At 55.5% G+C, this 17,833-nt stretch overlaps 1 protein-coding gene across 15 annotated transcripts in view; it reads left to right on the top strand.

Annotated features, from left to right (window-relative positions):
- The window catches only part of PTPRF (protein tyrosine phosphatase receptor type F), a 628,470-nt gene that overhangs the window by 574,736 nt on the left and 35,901 nt on the right, over nt 1-17,833 (top strand). For 10 of the 15 annotated variants that reach the window (XM_050961087.1, XM_050961085.1, XM_050961098.1 and 7 more), the window contains 6 exons: nt 2,084-2,337; nt 3,068-3,158; nt 5,695-5,898; nt 9,042-9,196; nt 12,771-12,886; nt 15,636-15,668. In XM_050961087.1, coding sequence (XP_050817044.1) covers nt 2,084-2,337; nt 3,068-3,158; nt 5,695-5,898; nt 9,042-9,196; nt 12,771-12,886; nt 15,636-15,668 — 853 coding nt within the window. The remainder of the gene's footprint in view (nt 1-2,083; nt 2,338-3,067; nt 3,159-5,694; nt 5,899-9,041; nt 9,197-12,770; nt 12,887-15,635; nt 15,669-17,833) is intronic. The other 5 variants (XM_050961094.1, XM_050961092.1, XM_050961093.1 and 2 more) reach the window with 1 other exon arrangement.

The following is a 17,833-nucleotide window of genomic DNA, read 5'->3' as shown; positions in this document are numbered from 1 at the left end:
TGATGCAAGGGTAGACTGCAGAGCTCTGAAGTAACCACCTGTTTCTTCTGGCTTGGCTGAGTCTGGTGTGATTTGAGCAGGAGGAAACCTGCCAACTAAACGTCTGACGTTCCAGAGGCTTTAAGCGGCATTTCTGGGTCTGGCTGCTTTGCACTCACTCTAGTGCCTGTCTGATGTGTCTCTCTGCAGAGAAGGGATTAAAGCCTCGGAAGAAATAGTTTCACAGGAGTCACAGCAGAGAACACTCCCTCCGCATCGCCTCTGCACGGGGAGCCAGCAGAGGTCTCATCGCTGCAGGCATCCTTGTTATTTTAGCAGCAGGGCCCATCCCTAAAGACGGGAACATGGGTCATGTCTGTCCCTCTCTTGCTGAACTCTCCCTTTGTGCTCTGTTACCGGCTGACCAGGTCCTGCAGGCTGCCGGAGAAGAGTCTGTATGTGAGTGGACCAACCTCAGCAGAGTGCAGTGGCCAAAGCCGCCTGGGCATGACTATGTAGCTAACCCAGAGCAGCACTGTGCATCTCACACTGCGTTTGCTCCCTGTGCCTGGCTGCCCCAGGGGTTCTGCAGGGCCTGCTGCTCCCCTTCTCGCTAGCTCCCCTGGGAAGTTAATGCATGGCACCTGCCCCAGTGAGACAGCAGCTGCTTCAGGGCTCTGCTGGCTGCTTGCAGTGCGGGCTGGCAGAAGTGTCCCACCTCGCTCTTGTGCTGCTTCACCAGGCTCAGCAGCACCCAGAGCCCAAAGGCAGAGCGTGTTTGTGGCGTGAGGCAGCAGTCTCCACCTGGGTGCTCTAGGCTCGCCCCCTCCTTGGTTCATGACAGCAGCTCTCAGCATATGGTCTCTTCAGAGCACTTCATGTGCATTAATTGATCTTGCAGCCTCCATTAGATTCAGGAATACCCCATAGAGTGCTGGGGATTGCCTAGCAGAGAGGAGCCTGCGTCTCTGCTGCAGCCGAAGGCCCTCCAGTCCTCTCACCAGCACCGCAGGTGTCTGTGGGGGTCGCTTGTGTTTCTGACTCTGCCACGTGTCTCCGTTCAAGCTGCGATGAGGCAGTGTCCCCATGCTGCTGGCTCTCTCACTGAGAGGTTGAACCAGGGCTCAGATCCAGATTTTTGGCCTGAAACCTATGGAGCCCAGCGGGTGCCACTCTGCTCGCGCAAAGCAGCCACTGCAGCCGGAGCAAATTCATACTGAGCACGTGGGGCAGCAGCAACCACCAAAGAGCACCCACAGCCCCTCGCGTCCAGGAGAGCAGCTCTCGGTCAGCCAGCTAGGGTGGCTTGAGCAGGCAGCCCCAGGGGCATGGTTTCTTGTTTCCTCGTGATACCACGTGGCAGTGCCCTGTTCCATGCCAACAGGAGAGTGCGCTATCCATTCTCTCCGGCGGTGAGGCTGGGTACGGTTCTTTGGAAGACCACCCCAGGCAGAGGTAAGGTTTGAGCCCCAAGCTCTGTGCTCGGATTGCAGCGCGCCAGCAGCTGTTGTGCTGGTGCCCTGGTGTCACACCAGTGAGGTGGTGCTTCTGGGTGTGGGTGTGTGAGATGCGTTACTGATTGGTCAGGAAACTGATTATTCTAAGAAACAAATTATCCCTGTAGTTCCCGTCCTGGGAAGGGGCTGCTCTGTGTTCACCCTTTGAGTGTGTGTTTACTGTTAGATAAGGGTTGAAACCACTTTAGAACCAATGGGGTTTTATGCCAAAAGTCCATTGTATGTCATGCCACCCCAAGGAAACAAAGACCCATTAATATGAACCCATCTGTACTGTCCTCCTACCTATGCACCGAAGAGACGCCGTGGTGGGTTATCGCTGGGCATGCGTCTGGTGGAGTCTTTGCAGTGTAGGATTCTAACCACCCCGCTGGTGTTTGCGATTCCGCACTGTGGCCGTGAGGAGCAGTGAGTGCTGCTCTGCTGGCTGCTGGACCTCAAGCTCTGCGGCTCTTTGTGGAATGCGCAGAATGGGAACAATCTGGCTCTGTGCTCTACCTCAGGTGATCAGCTTTAACGCTGCCTTCTGTTCTGAGCATGTTTCGTCAGCAGCTGCCCTGCTGCATGATGTGTCCTTCCCTTTGCAGATCCTGTACAACAGCCAGAGTGTGGAGGTGGATGGCCATTCGATGAAGAAGCTCATAAGCGACCTTCAGCCAGATACAGAGTATTCCTTTGTGCTAATGAACCGTGGCAGCAGCGCTGGTGGGCTCCAGCACCGGGTATCTATTCACACGGCTCCTGATGTCTTGCAGAGCAAACCCATCTCCACAAACAAATACATGCAGGAAGGAAAGTTCACCCTCACCCTTCCCAAAGTCCAGACCTCAGCGCCAGTTAGGTAGGTGCTCCCTGCTAATAGACCAGAGGGCAAGGGGAGGTAGGAGGCTGGATTGTTCTCTTTATGTACCCACTGAGTCTAACCCATTGATTCAGTAACATGGTAGGATGAATGCCAGAGCAGCCCGCAGATGCTGGAGCCAGGTTTTCCCTTCACCACATGACAGCGCATTGCTGGCATGTTCTGAGCTGATGCTTTTGTGAGATAGGGTAACACAGCTCCCCGTCACTTCTTGGGGTGGAACTGAGACCCTCCCGGTAAAGCCAGCTGAGAATCCGGAGGTGCTTTCTCTGTCGCTGCACAATAGCTTTTGAATAAATCATGTCTTTAAAGCCTTGAGGAGATTAAAAGAAGCCAGTTCATAGAAGTCTCATTTGTAACTGTGCTATTCTCATGTTGAAACCCGGTTCCCCCAGGGCTCCAGCTACAGCCAGTTTATATAAGTGTCCTTACCCCAGCTCCTGCTACCATCCTCTAGCGTGTGGTCTGTGTATCTTCGTTAACCTAATGATCGCAAGCAGGGAGCATTCCGCTCCTCAGCACCGCAGGAACACTGGCCTCTGACTCAGTGAAGCCTTTTGTCCATTACAGAAGGGGAGAAAGGAGATTTGGGGAAGGGGTTTTGATGGGAGGCATCTTGAACTTGTTTCTATTCAATCACCTGCTAAAGAAATGTCTGACATCTCCTGCTAGCACCAGCCACCTCCCCTGACCCTTCTTTCCTCCCCAGGTGGTACTATATTGTGGTTGTGCCAGTAGATCAAAGCACCAGCAGCCGCACGGCCAGGTGGCGGACGCCTGATGAGATGGAGCTGGACCAGGTAGGAGTCAGAGAGACCTGCTTTACGTGTGATCTTCTAAGGCTTCCTTTTGTGCTTGGCCCACTCTGCCTGGGCCCTAGGAAAGGTGGCTTCAAGCTCCAGCTTGTGTGCGGTGAGGGGCCCTGCCAGGGGCCAGGCTTGCAGAGAAGGCCCCAGAGCTCACTTTTCCCTCCTGCCTGATAACAGTCCTGATGCTTAGCACTTCCACAGCCTGCCAACCATTCCACCAGTTCCCCCGAGTCGGGCCCCGCACCCAGTGAGAGTCCCTTCCCTGGCTAGAGGCACCTTTTTCAGTTTTACTCACCTGGCTGCGCTCCGGGTCTTCGGCAGCACTTCGGCGGCGGGTCCTTCGCTCGCTCTGGGTCTTCGGTGGCAGGTCCTTCAGTGCTTTACATGCTTTAACCATCACAACTCCCTGTCTGTCTGCGGAGCAGGATTTGAATCGTGTGCAGTAAATATGGCCCAGGGGCCACACTTTGAACAAGGAGAAAACGAAATACTGAACAGCTGCTCGTTGCGTCCGGTGCGCTGAATGAGGCAGGGTCCTGTGGATAGCGTAGTGTGTGACTGTTTAATTAAAAACTCTCTCATAATACACAGGCACCGGGGGGCGGCTGAAAGCTGCCTGGGCAACATGCTTTCTGGCATTTCCTGCATTCGGGTGCTTGACTTCACAACCTTAACGTTCTTTTTATGTCGTTCTTTGTATGGAATATGCATGCAGGTGACAATAGCATGTAGAAACTCCAGTCAGAAATGAGGCCCCCTTGTGCTGTGCGTGGGGCAAGTCCAGTCCTGTTCTCTGCCCCAGAGCGTTTGTGTCATTTCAGACAAGATGCAGCAAGTGAAGTGAGGGTCACCCCTTGGGTCTATAGTTCTGTTTTAGGAGGTGTTAGTGTATGTTAGCTCACAGAGCCGTACGCTCTAGCTACAGCCCAGAGTTAGACACAGGTGGTTAAGTCTCATCCACACTAGGACTTAGAGGTGTGTTACAGGGTAACACAGAGCTAAGCCCTCCGAAGAGGAGGCTGGAGGCAGCACAGGACGGGGGTTCGTGGTGACAGTAATGTTTGTTCTGAAGCACACAGAGGTTTGGTTTTTTCAAGTAGACACTAGAAGGGGCTTTCATTGATGCCAGCCCCTTGTGCACGAGCCCGTCTGCACTGCCACATTGTGAGCAGGCAGCAAGGTCCTGTGGTGGTGCCAGCCGAGCACAGACTAGGAGCTGCCTGTCGTCATCCTAGGCTAAAAGGGACTGAAGGGTGACAGTGGGCAGCAAATGTGTGTGGTGCAGGTGGAACTGAGATGTGCTGGCTGTAATCCGGCCCCCCCCCGCCCTGCTCTCTGTACCGATGTGCAGACCTCACAGTCCGTTTGCGTTCTCCTGCCTTTCCTCCCCACGGTTCCCAGGATATTCGTCTGTAAACACGAGGCTTCTCCTTTACCTGGTTCCTTCCGTGAGGTTACAGATGCTGGCCTTCCTGGCTCACTGCAACAGGGGCTCGGCTGCCAGGGGAGAGGGGCTGGGGTGCTTTGACGGCCTCTGTGTAAATACCTGTGTTCCCAGCCCCACATCACTCTCGGGCCCTGTCTGCTGACAATGCGGCACGTCGGGCTGTGAAATGTATTTCATGCCTCCTCCTCCATTTGAAATTAGAATTTCTGCTTGGAGCCTGGCATTCATTTTTATTCACTAGAAAAACTTCCTCAGCCACCGGCGAGTCGTTTTCAGCAGCGTAATTGAATGTTGGGGTGTCTGTGCTTTTTTCAGGAATTTGTGGCCATCTATGAAATGTGCCATTTTTGCACTGAGCGTCCCATGAAATCTGCTGTGGCTCTGTGTGATCTACACGCAGCCCTGCCGGCAGCCCAGCAGCAGGGGAACTAGCGGAGCTCGGACAGGGAGAGATGCACAAATGTCTCTTTTCTTGACAGCAGCTGCGACTGCCGTTCACTCCCGGTGTCTGTGGAGACCCAAGCGGCTCTCCATGCCAACAGAGCACCGAACATGGCCGGCTTCCCTTGCAGCCAGCTGGAATCCATTAACCCAGGGCGCTTGGGGTCCGAGCAGTGCCCCTCTCATGAAATGACAGAGTGAGCGTCACAGCGGCCGAGTCCCCAGGCCCAGACCTCTCTCTGTGACGCCAGCCTAGGTGTGAAGCGCTTGCAGCAGATCCCAGGGTGATGGGAGCCCTGACAATGCCTGCGACAGCTGGCGGTTCAGCCACTCCCCCCTTGCTTTGCTGCATGTTAACTGTAACTCAGCCAGGAGCCTTTCCTCCCCTGCCCCAGCCCAGCCTCAGCCCTTGCCCTCGCCCTCAGCCTGTCGTCACAGAAATGAGCATGAGCTTGTCAATCCAGCCCTCTGACTTGAGGCGTGCGAGGGGCTGCCGGGGGTCAATGAAATAAGTGAGGAGGAAAGTTCTGAAGCACCTGCTCCTGCCTGGGCTTGGCCCAATCCACGTGCTGGTCCCCTGCTGTCAGTCAGGGCAGCGCTGGGGAGAGCCATGTAACGACCCATGTTCTTTGTCCTCAGTTACTGGAGGCCATCAGCCAGGGCAGGCGCCAGCGGCGTCAGGCAGACAGGCTGAAACCCTATATTGCTGCTCTAGTGGACATGTTGCCAGAGACCTTCACCTTGGGAGACGAGAAGACCTACAAGGGCTTCTACAACAAGCCACTCTCTGAGGATCTGAGCTATCGCTGCTTTGTGCTGGCGTCGCTGGAGGACGGCGAGACGGTAAGGGCTTCTTGCAGAAGGGGCATCCCGCTCTCCCGCCCGAGGGGCTCAATGCAGGGAGCTGGCAGCCTGTTCAGTGGAGTTCCCTGCAAAGTGAGGCGAGCCAGGCACAGTAGCTGGTGTCAGGGAGAGGAGGCGTCCATTGGAACTGACTTGATGTATGGCGTTTTCCAAGGGAAAGGGCAGGTATCTTTGACGTGCCAGATGAGAGCTGAGGGCAGCACTGGGAGTCGAGCTCCACCACTGCAGAACTCCAGACTCCGCTGTGATGGAGGCTGGCTCTGAGCCGCGTTTCTGCTCAGAAAAGTCACTGTGGAGCAGCCCCGTGAATCCAGGCCTGTGCGCTTGCAGGGACCAGGCTCGGAGATAGCCCAGCTGCCTCACCCACCCTTCCTAAACTGCTGCTGTGCTCACCAGACTTTCAGCTGGGCTTCTAGCCTCTAGCTGTGGGGGCTGCGGAGAAACCTCTGAACTGGCATGTGGAGAGGAACACGCCGCCACCGGGTGTGGGAGGAGGGCTGCTCCATGCACCCTGGTGTGGGTTAGCTCCTGTGCCCTGTAACAATAGGTTAGACATCAGCATTGTCTGAGAACCACCACTCTTTTCTCCAGTCCCCTGGCAGTAACACACCAATCCTATCTGCCCCAGGACAAGTCGGAGCTCCAGGAGCACTGAGATGCCGCTGGGATCTGCAGAGCAGTTTTGCTCTCCGCTTTGTGACCCTGTCGAGTCTAGAGTCAGCCCTGATGCAGGAGGTGGGGGCCAAGTCCTACACACTCTGGACTCTGCCTGGCTGAACAGGGCTGACTCAGAAGAGACATGGAGGGAGCTTGGAGAGTCACTTTCCTGATCAGAATCTCCCTTGAAAGGGGCGTGTAAGGGAGTAAATTCACCTGTTCCCACAGTAGCAGGGTCTCTGGGGGGCGTGAAAGCATGCGGGTTCCCAGCCCTGGTGTCTCTCCTTGCTAAGGGGAAATGGCGCGTACCTGGATGGCTAAGAAAGGCAGCTGGCCCAGCACGCAGAGGTCTAAGGGAGGGAGAGGATGGCTGCTGTGGTGAGCATGAAATAGCTGAGCAAGGCCTGTGCCGTAAGATCCTCCTGTAAATTGCTTGTGGGGGAGGGAGGAGAGAGGTGGCAGCGGCAGTGTGTAAATAATGGGAGATAATAAAGATGCTCTGGACCCTCTGCTCAGCTCTCGCGCTGGGGCTCACTTCTTCAGCCTCATTTACTTGTAATGGCTCATTAGCGCTGGTCAAACTCTCCATTACTCATCTGGCCATGGTGGGAAGAGTCCCAGCTAGCAATGCAGAGGTCTCAGATCACACCGGCCAGGCACGCTGGTAGCTTTTCTACCCCCAGGACTCTGCCCTGCTAGATGGGGCCCATTCTCACAGAAAGCCCAAGGCAGTGTCCAGTCGCAGGGCTGCTTGTCCCTACACAACTCCTGCATTGCCTGCTGTGTCCCGAGAGTCGGGCCGAGCATGACTCATCCCTGGCCAGGCACTGGGAGCGCGGCTCATCGGGGGGCACCTGCTCCGCCTGGAAACAACATCCTCATGATCCTTGGGCTGGCAGGGTCTCCTTCCTTGGTCAGAGACACCGAGTGACACTGGCGTCTCAGGCCCCTTTGCAAGCCCAGCAGGGCAAACGCTCTGAAGCGCTGCTGGCTGCCTGCACTGGACCCAGGGAAGAGGCTCCATGTGATAGAAGCGTTAGTCCTGTCTTCAACTGTAGCTAGATGCTTCTGTGGGTCCTGTGTGCCTTCCGCAGCAAATAGCGCAGCAATGAGCCCCTCGCTCCCGCTGCCCACTTACCAGCCCTGCCTCTTGTCTGTCGGAGCCGGAGCCGGAGCCGGAGCCGGCTTGTCCCCCTCCCAACCCCCATGTCAGGTCTGGGAGAGCACTAGGAGGGTGCTGCTGTCTGAGCTGTAGAGCGAAGTTTTGTCTACACGCTGGTGGGCCCAAGCTGCCTCCCTAGTGCCTGTAGTGGCCACACGCAGACATTGGCCAGGAAAGGAGAAGAGACTGAAGCCTGCAGGACCCTATGGGGGGAGACGTGCAAGGGCACATGGCCCGCAGCAGAACCTACTGCAGGCTGCTGATAAACCCGACTAGCTGCACCTGAGGGTCTGACCTGTGTATTGCCAGCAGGGAGTCGTAGATAGCAGGCCCAGGAGAGAAGATTCCCACCCGCCCCTTCGCACCTGCACCCACGCCAAGTGTGTGTCTGAACTTGACCATAAAGCAGGCAACATAGAGATCCACAGACACCTTTTCTGTGACCCAAACTTCCTGTCTATGGCAAGGCTGGAGAGTTTCTTGTTCCCGAGCACAGGGCAGCAGGTGCTACCTGCGATCCCCCAGCGCTTGGCTGATACTGCTCCTGCTTTCTTGCTAGGTGGAAGGGATTGCTTTTCGCAGTATTTAACCCTTCTGACCCAGTGAGGCTGAGCTGTGAAGCGATGCCACGGCGACGTAAGCCTTAGCAACCGCGGCATAACAAGGCTGCAGCTGGGCGTTGGGTCTGTTAATCCTGCCCTGCTGCACTCCGTCTGAGAAGCAGCCTCTTCAAGGCTGTAGGTCACTGTGCCACCACCTTGCCTCATTCTTTGGAAGGACCCTGCTAGCGAGAGACCCCTGCACCGAGATCTCTGCTAAGGGAGCTGAGACACAAAACGTCTCCTCCTTTTGTTCCCTCAAGACGTGTCTGGCCTGGCAGGGGTTCTCCAATACAGCCTCTCCTGGGGAGCTGTGTTGATATCAGCATAATGAGTGTTATAAAGCACTTAGCACTCGGCAGCGGGCTCGGATTCCAAGCCTGGAATTTGCTCCTAGGGAGCCTGGTGCTCTTAGCTGGGCTGTTCCATTTCGGCACCTAGGGAGCTCACTGACTGACTGGCTGGAGAATTGCTCTAAGTCGGATGGTGCCATTTCCCAGGAGGAGGAGGGGGACAAGGCGGATTTCCATGTGTGCTGTGTCCTGGCTTGCTGACGTGATGCCCTGGTGCATAGGGAGCCCTGGATGTGGGAGCCAGGCCCTCCCCGCGCTGGGCAGAGGCAGGGTGCCGTACAATAGGATGGGAGGTGGTTGTTTCCGTCAGCCTAACGGATGTTTGCATTCTCTGCCCCCCGGCTTCTGCAGAAGAGGTATGCAGCCAGCCCCTACTCGGATGAGATTGTGATGGAAGTGTCTTCAGCGAAGCAGCAGGATGAGCCCGAGATGCTGTGGGTGATGGGACCAGTGCTGGCTGTTATATTAATCATCATCATCGTCATTGCTATCCTGCTCTTCAAAAGGTGAGAGCCAGGCCTGTTCCCCACGCAGCATGTCAGCACCAAGGGACCTCCCTCCTGCCGTCAGACCCAGCGTTCCCTATCTGGATCAGGGCCTACGGGCATGGTGGAGGGCATGCGAAGCAGCATACAGGGCTGGTTTGTAAATAGACAGTAGAGAACCGGCTGAGGCATGAATGTGAATCCCCAGGCACAGAAAGAAGAGGGAAGCAGGAGGTGTCCCAGGGCCCCACGGGGCAGTCGGGGGAAGGGGAAGCTATCTGTCCTTGGTGGCATGCTAGGAAGAGTCCCACCACTCTTGCGTTAGCTTCCTCAGGTGGTTTCCAGAGTGTCCTGGTGAAGTTGAAGATGTGGGAGCCTGATTGGCCCCTCTCAGGTGCCCCTACTAAAGAGCCTGCCTGCTTCGCTCCGCCCCTTGGCAGGCCGTGGACACTAAGCTAAACCCAGACAGAAATACTGCTCCTCCTCCTGACATGTCCCGCTGGCGCCTTGTGCTCCACGCTGAAGGACCAGCCCTCCAAGCTCCGTGGGTTAGTCCTGATACATGGGCCGTAAGCGCTGTACTGTGACCCTGTATTGTAAGTCTCTGTGATGAGCTGTTGGTTCATTTACATGAGTTTTTATGGCCCGCTCAACTGTAACCAGGTAGAGTCTATCCGCTCACCTCCTGGATTCTCGATCTCTATGTGTATTTTGTGCTGGGGGAAGGGACCTGGCTTTGTTCTCGGATTAAATGGAGCTCTGTGCTGTGCATGTGCAGTCAGTGCCTTTCTGTCTCAGTGATCACCTCCTTTCTTCTGTTGCTGCTCTTCTCTGGATCTAGTAAACAAGAAAGGTAGGAATCCGTTTTCTCTTCCCTCTTTGTTTAAAGTTTAGAATCTACGTCCCCATTTAAGAACCTACAGCCTGATGTGTCCTGGCTTCCGTATGTGCAGGCGTGGCGTAAGCCAAGGGTTGAAGGCAGTGGCCACCTCCTACCCCTCAGCCTTTAGCGATTCACGTGGCCGACAATCACAGGTCACAGGATTTGTGACAGAGTGTTTCGCAAATGGGTTACAAATCTAGAAATGCGATTGTAAGTGGTTATAGGGGTTTCTTTGCACCTCCAGTCTTTCAACTGAGAACTTAGGTGCCATTCATCTGTAACATGGATCGTTGTCTCCTGCAGCTGGTAAAGTTTACCCTAACCTTGCCACAGGTGCGATGCCAGCCTGAGGCCGTTGCATTGACAAGGGACTGTGCTGCTTGGGAAGGTGTCATCTGCGCTTGGGCTCCATAATTCAAATCCTGCCTTTACGCATCAGCCCACGTCCAGGTGGCCCTGTGTGGTAATTCACCCATCTCCAGGAAGGTTTCTTTTAAGGAAGTTGACAGACACAAGCGGTTTCTGAGCCACCACAAGGAATGTTTTGTGGAAGCCCAGGGCAGATATTCCCCTATCTGGGTTTCCCTGTCTCTGTCTGTCTGCAGGTCCCTTTGGGTGCTGGGCCCAGCTTGGCTTAGTTTTGTTTTTTCTGTGGCTCCCCAGACTCCATTGTGAGATGGACGCTTCAGAAATTAAATAACTCTGTTCCATGGTGCTCTTCACTTTCCAGCACCTGACACCCAGTGCCTCCCAGCTCTCCTTCGGGCTCTGAGTCAGGCTGCTTTCTCCTAAGGCTTTGCTCTCTAGCGTCTTTTCTGAGAGGTTTTCTCCCTGGAGTTCTAAATCTCAAATGCAAACAGCCTGAGTCCAGCTATTGGTACATTGCATGACAGTCTGGCCAGCCTGGATTTGTTAGTTTCACGGAAGCCCTGTGTGGACTTTTGAAACGGACTAATATCAGACACCTTTTTGCCTCCTTCCCCACAGAGTCCCAAGTCACATTGCCCAAGGACTTGGGAACCAAAGCACGATAGCATATGCCGTGTCCCACCATGGCGTCCGCGAGCAGGAGAGATGGTGCTGTTGTGTGCGTTTGTCCCTCTCCTTCCATTAATGCTGTAAAGTCCGGGAGCTCTCCTGTCTGGCTCTCAGAGAGTCAGAGGACTTGGTAAATGCTTGGATGACTCCACATGGTGTGAGGATCACATGCTGCTGCTCCTCTGCTGATGACCCCCAATGTCTTGTAGTCCCAATGTCCAGATGTTTTGGCTGCAAACTGAACTTCAGTCATAGTTTGGGTGCCCCCGAGTGAATGAAAGTTCTGCTGCATAGAATCAGTAAATAACAAATGACATCTTGCTGCTCCCCACACCAGGCACCAATGCAGAAACCCGTGTGCACAGCTCTGTAGCAGTGTGTAAGTAGTAACACCCTGCACTGGAACAGCACCTTCCCTGGTCGTGTATGTGAGACTCCGGTCACGCACCAGTCTGAAATGCAGCTACTTCTGGGCAGAACATGGCAGCTGTTAACAGTGCCCAGCAACAGATTAGAAAGGGGAGGAAAGCTGGTGAATTTAGATGGGAGGACACACTAAAATTGACCTGGGAGATGGATGACAACCTGCACATCTCCTACAGAAAGCTGTGGGGTCTTCGATATTCACCAGTGAGGCAACCCCTCTGGGTTTATGTTTTGTCCAAAAGGCAAAGCCTCCAGTATCCCAGCAGCACCCTCTAGTTCTACACTGCGGCGTTTGGGTCAGCACTGACCCAGAGAAATGTCCCTGCTCCGCGCAGCACAGCGCCCCCAGCACCACACGGGGGCATTCCCCCAGGAGGAGAGTGGTGCCATCTGAAACATCCACAGCGCCTCTTGCAGGTCTCCCGTCCAATTACCAATCAGGTCTGTCCCTCCTTGGCTAGTGAATTACACCAAGATCAGCGCCCGAGGTGGTGACATAAATACAGCATTAAGAGACAAGAGTGTGTTTTATTGTCCCGTTAATACACGCCTTGGGTGCCTTCAGCCATTCAAGACCTGTATTAATGGCCCAATAAAACACACCCTGAAGAGTCTTTACACCATTACGCTATGGTTCTCAACATTTCATTTCTTTTACTACTTGGGGGGAAAATTGACTCTATCCTTCCGCTACAGGAAATAGTTCCGAGGGAGAGTAAGAGGTAATGGGGCTTTGCTTCTGATAAATACATTGTCCAGAATATGGCATCTCCTAAGGGCTTCCCACACACTTGCTGGCTAAGGCCCTGTCGTCCTTCAGTGGGAAGTCAGAGTGCTCATCCATGCACTATAGGTGGAGAACCTTAGGCCAGCAACATGGTCCCACAGAGAGGTGGTGACACAGCTGGGTCTCAAATGCAGGAGTCCTGACTCCTCCTGGCTCCCTGCTCTGAGCACTTCCAGCAATCAGCATGGCCCCCGGCTGCAGCCCGGGTCGGGCAGGGAGGGCTCTTACGGGGTTTTGCTTTCACTTGTGACAGTAACTGTGGGGACTGATTTACCGGCTCAGAGGGGAGTGCAGCAGCTGAGCTCACAGGCAGAGACACCCATCAATATGTTCAGCCCCCTGTGTCTGCCCTGGTGGCCAGGCAGCTGCCTGAGCGCCAGCTGTGTGCATGGTCGTCATGCTGGTCTGTGGGACATGCACTTCCTCGCTGGGCCCCTCAATTGTGTGTTTTCCTTCCCTAGGAAAAGAGCCAACTCCCCCTCGTCCAAGGACGAGCACTCCATTGGCCTCAAGGACTCCCTGCTGGCTCACTCCTCCGACCCTGTCGAGATGAGGCGCCTCAATTACCAGACCCCAGGTAGGATGCTGTTTGCAGTCCCTGCCCTCTGGGGTGTTCCGGAGCTCCCTCCCGCCCCCGGCAGACACTGGGCCGAGGGGATTTCGCTCCCAGCTATAGCGATAACGCCAGTGGTCTTTGTGCAGAGTCCCCACGTCTCTGCCCTGTGAGCTGACATGCTGCTCCCCGGCCGTGTCACCACAGGCCTGCAGGAGGCAGAAACCTGGTGTGCGTCAGGCCCTCCCACTCCCTGCTGATAAGCAAGGCTTGTACCCTGCAGGGTGTGGCTGATCAGGAGGAATTGCTGAGGCTCTGGCAGGGAGACTTCAGGGCTCAGGGGAGCTCTGAGGATTTTCCATTCTGACCTGCCCCAGGGCGCTGACCATGTCTGAGGAGTCTCAGCCTTGCTAACAAGCCAAACGAGGGAGACGCAGTGCTGTCAGACAGCAGCTGTGTCTGGGCAGGGTGGGCCTTTCCCATGCTGAGATCTGAGCAATGGCTGAAGAGGAGATTACCCCTGCTCTGCTCGTGTGGGGAAGAGAGGGGAGCTGTGAGCATAGCTGCTCCCCAGCGCAGAGAGAGATGCTGCTGGAGGCAGTGCTGGCAGGCCAGAGGACGAGGGTTCGGTCACACCCAGTGATTTCTGCATGCAGTCTATTGCCGTGGAGCATCGCCAGTCTGCGTCGACGGTGTGTCAGCCACTGGAGGCAGGTGTACTTTCCAGAGCAGAGACGTCGCATGCTGCTGCTTTGTAGCCCATGTGTCTCTGACGGCTCTGAAAGCACCGGGCCTGTCATTAGCGTGATCAGAGACCAGCAGGCCCAAGCTAATTGAGCTGCGTCGTCGATGCAGCAGAAGGGCGGTGGGGCTCTCCGCGGTGGGGGCAGTTAGCAGTAAATGAAGGCACGCCCCGGTCCCTGCTGCCTTCCAGCCTTCCTAGGACATAACCTACTTTTCCTTTCTTCCTGCTGCTCCTCCGGCTAAAAGCTTTTGTCTAATGGGAAGCTTTTGAAGGGAGTGTTTCCTGATGGAAACCTGCTGGGTCTGGGCAGGGAGGGGGAGCGAGAGCTGGCTGTTGGAGCCAGCACCATTTCCCAGCTCTCCCCTTCCTCTGCCGAAGAATCAGCGCTGCTTGTTCAGCACAGCGCTATCCTGGGAGCGGCTTGAGAGGGGAGGTTGGACAGGGCCAGGATTAGGGGGCTGCTCGGCAGTACTCGTGCCAGGCTCGTGTTCCAGATTGGATGGGAAGGATGTGGTGACAGCTCTGCCATAAAGAGTGGGCTGTTGGTCTCCTCAGGGTATGAAATAAGGCAGATATTATGCAGAAGATTGTTTGCTGCTGTCTTGGGAGAGGGAGGAGCAGAGCTCTCAGCCAGGGCTTTGCCAGCGCACAGCGTGCAGGGCTGAGACTGGGGCTGGGGACAGGTGAGTTGCAGCAGCAGGGCCCTAGGGTGACAGTACCTGGGGGTTTGCTCAGCCTGCTTGTGTGCTGGACACGTGCTTTCCATGCCCCAGCGAGAAGCAGCCCTGGCTGCTTGCAATTATTTGAGCACTGGGGCTGGTTGGGATTTTGAGTAGGTTCCTGTCCCTGCAGGGGCCCTGGATGCGTTCATAGGCCTTACCCTTGCGTACTCCAGAGCATGTCAGATATGCTTCTGTCACATGCTGCACAACGGGGCAAGACCTACCCAGACCTGCGCAAGAACCACATTGGGTGGGCAGGGGGATGCAGGCCACCCCCTGCCCCATCCTCCTGGCATCAGGACAAACGGAGCAGGCGTAAGGGAAGGAAAGCCCAGTTCCCCAGAGGTGGCTCCGTTCCCTTGGCCGCTGAGCCCATTTCTCCTGCCATCTGGTGCTTCCCTCCCAAGCAACATCACTTCCTGTCCCTCCAGTGCTGCTGCTGAGTCTCATGGCTAGAAATGAGGAGAGTGAGCTGGTGAATGAAGGAGCATTGACGGGCTCTGAGCCCGAGGGCCCAAATGGCACCTGTACTGTCCCCCCTCCGAGATGCATCCCCAGCACTGTACGGGCACAATACGAACAAGACCTGTTGGAATCTGACCTGCTCGGGCTGGTGGCTGATATTCCCTGCTGGAGACCACAGAGGCAGGGAAAACCTTGTTTAATGCATAATTAATCCGCCTGCCATTATTAAATATTAACCCTTATCGCTTTAATGGTTCCTGCTCCAGGCCCAGGTTAGTTCACGAATTGTCAGCCTCTTGGTACTAATGTGCTGTTTTGCCAGGTAGTGTCTCTGCTAAGTGGTAGAGGCGTTGTGGTGAGCCCAGCTGTGGCAGCTGGAATTCCAGAGGCAGATAGGTTGGCAGTGCCATGTTCTCTGTCCACCAGGAAGAATGTGATTCCATCCCCCTCCCCAGTGCACGTCCGCGCCTTAACCTCACCCCTGCCTCCCCCGGAGGCGTGGGCAGTGGTAGGTTTGCAGGCAGATGACAGAGGGTCAGGGTGGGCTGTGTATTCATTTCAAATGCTCGGAGCAGCACTTCCCTTGGTACCCCAGCTGCAGTAGAGTGCGCTGGTGGGGGTTAAAAACGTACTCTTCCTTGTCCGCTCCCCAGCCAGGCAGCGCGCCCATGTGGTTCAGCTTAGTGCGGGAGGGAACCTCCAGCTTGCCCTTGCTTTTCTGCAGCAAACTCTGCTCTTTCCTTTGCATCCTCATCTCTCTGCCTTTCCCTCTGAACCTCTGCGATGATTGTCTGAAGGCTAATGGGATTTCTGTTCTTGCCCCGTTTTTTTTTCTTTGCAGGTTCCAGTGTCCCCAGTTGCCCGAATATCTCAAGTTAGTTTTCACTCCTCCTGTATTTATCTTGACACTTTGCTTTTCTTTCTCTTCCCTTTCTCTCTTGTCTCTGTAATTTTTGTTACGATGTCATTGAAGGTCACTCTCACTCTCAGCAGATTAGAGTGGCAGTAATTTCACTTTTGAACATGATTAATGGGCCAAGACCTCCCACACAGGCCAGGTTCTGGTACTATTTGCATCACACTCCAGCAGTTCAGCACAGCACAAAAGCAGTCTGGGGGCTGCAAGGCTTTTGGCCTTGAGGAGCTCACTAAAATCATCCCGGCTGATTAGCAAACAACTGTTTCTCTTCAGAGCTGCATTCCAGTCCCAACTCATGCAGCCCAGTCTGCTGTGTTGCTTGGCAGATCGCTGGGCACAACTGGGCAGGGGGCGCTCTGCAGCTGTGAAGTCCCATCTCAGGTGTGGGCAGGACAACAGACATTTCTTTCGAGATGGCCAATTAATCCCCTAAAAGGAGAAATTGAAGGGTTTTCCGTCGCCCGGGGTTGAACACACTTTCCTTTCGCCTTGGATGGACCAGCTTCCAGTGTGGCTCTGACCACTGGTGAAATGCAGCAGAGGGGACAGGGTATCTGTGTGCTGAGGGCCACTTGTCAGGGCTTGTCTACACGTGGAGTTATTCTGGAATGGCTGGTCCACTTTAAATCCACACCCTGCATTAATCCAGAATACCTTCAGTGCATACACAGCCCTCAGCCTTCAAATCACCATGCAGCTGCCCAGACCGCAGGCCCTGGCTGAGAGCCAAGCCCAGAGCAGCGTGGGAGCGGAGGTGCATGGGTAGCTGGAGTCTCGGTTTCTCATGAGCCTCAGACTGAGTCCACCCCCAAATAACCATAAAGGTCTGTCCTTGCTGCTGCGGAGCACACGAGTACAGGAGAGAGACCTGGGAATGGCACCCCCTGGCCAGTGCTAAGGGCTTTGCAGTTGCAGGGGATTAGTGGGGATCTGTGGCCTCCCCCACGAAGCGCCTGCTGGAGCGTTCCCAGCACTTCTCTGCTCTCCACTCTGCCTGCTACAGAGGCCTCCCTGGAAAAGCGTGTTGAAGTCATGGAGCTGTGCAGAGCAGAGCCCTCCAGACCCCTCCCCCTGGCATCTGTGGGTGCTGTTCTGGAACCACTGTGCTGGGGAAGGTTTTGCACCCCCCCCACCCCCCAGAGCTGCTCTTGGAGCTCAAGTGCTCCCAGCCTGCTGCAGCATGGCCCTGACCAGGGATCCCACCTGGCATGGAGCAGCTGCACCTGTGAGGTGAGCTTGGTCCCTTGGCTCTGCCGTCCTGAGGCAGGGACTGCACTAGATTCACACACAGCACACACCGCAGGTACCTTCCGGCCGGTGCCCTTTCCCTGCCAGCTCTCTATGCCCATTCGTTGCAAAGGCTACTCCCTGGTGCCCTGACTCAGCGTGTGAACAGCCAGGGGCTACGGAGCGCTGATCTGTGCCTTCTGCCTCAGTGTGGAGACTGGCAGCAAGTCGCTGGTGAGACGACCCTAATGCCAGGTCGGTTGTCCGGCAGTGCTCTCTGCCACGGTACGGGTGGTGCTCGCGACACTTGGCAGAGGGAGGCAGCACGTGTGGGGTGGACTCAGAGCAGTGTGCGGGTCCCTTTATATGGTGGTGACAGGCCCTCATGGCTGGGAAAGCTGGTGGTTTTCCCAATGGCTGCATTGAAATGTGCAGCGACACTTGCACCTGTCACCTGATGTCTTGTCACTGCTGTGTGAGATGCTTCTGCTGGATCGCCCCAGCAGCCCATCGCTGCCAGCCAGGGCACCCAGAGGCTGCCGAGCTGTCAGAAGGCTCCTGGCTGGTCTCCAGCCTGCCTCCCTGTGTGCATATCAGCAGCATCGCCCATTAATCATCATTAACCACGTGGGGTTATGAGAGACCCACGGAGGAGCCTGCTGTATCCCAAGCCCCAAGAACTTGGATGGGCTGTTTTACAGCCACATTCCTGTCAGTTCGTCAGTTCAGGATCAGGGCAAAGGGTCCTTCGGGGCCTGGGCTGTAAACGCCAAGTGCTGTAATGAGGCTCTCTCCTCTGCCCTCTGTCCTGTCCCCGTGTGATACAGCCATTCCTCCTGGGGCTCTGCTGCCAGACGTGCGCTCCACTGCCCTGCACTTATCACCAGGGACAG

Source organism: Gopherus flavomarginatus, chromosome 7, assembly GCF_025201925.1.
Source record: "Gopherus flavomarginatus isolate rGopFla2 chromosome 7, rGopFla2.mat.asm, whole genome shotgun sequence".
Lineage (NCBI taxonomy): Eukaryota > Metazoa > Chordata > Testudines > Testudinidae > Gopherus > Gopherus flavomarginatus.
The sequence above is the reverse complement of the archived record's forward strand: the minus strand, read 5'-3'. Positions and strand labels throughout refer to the sequence as shown.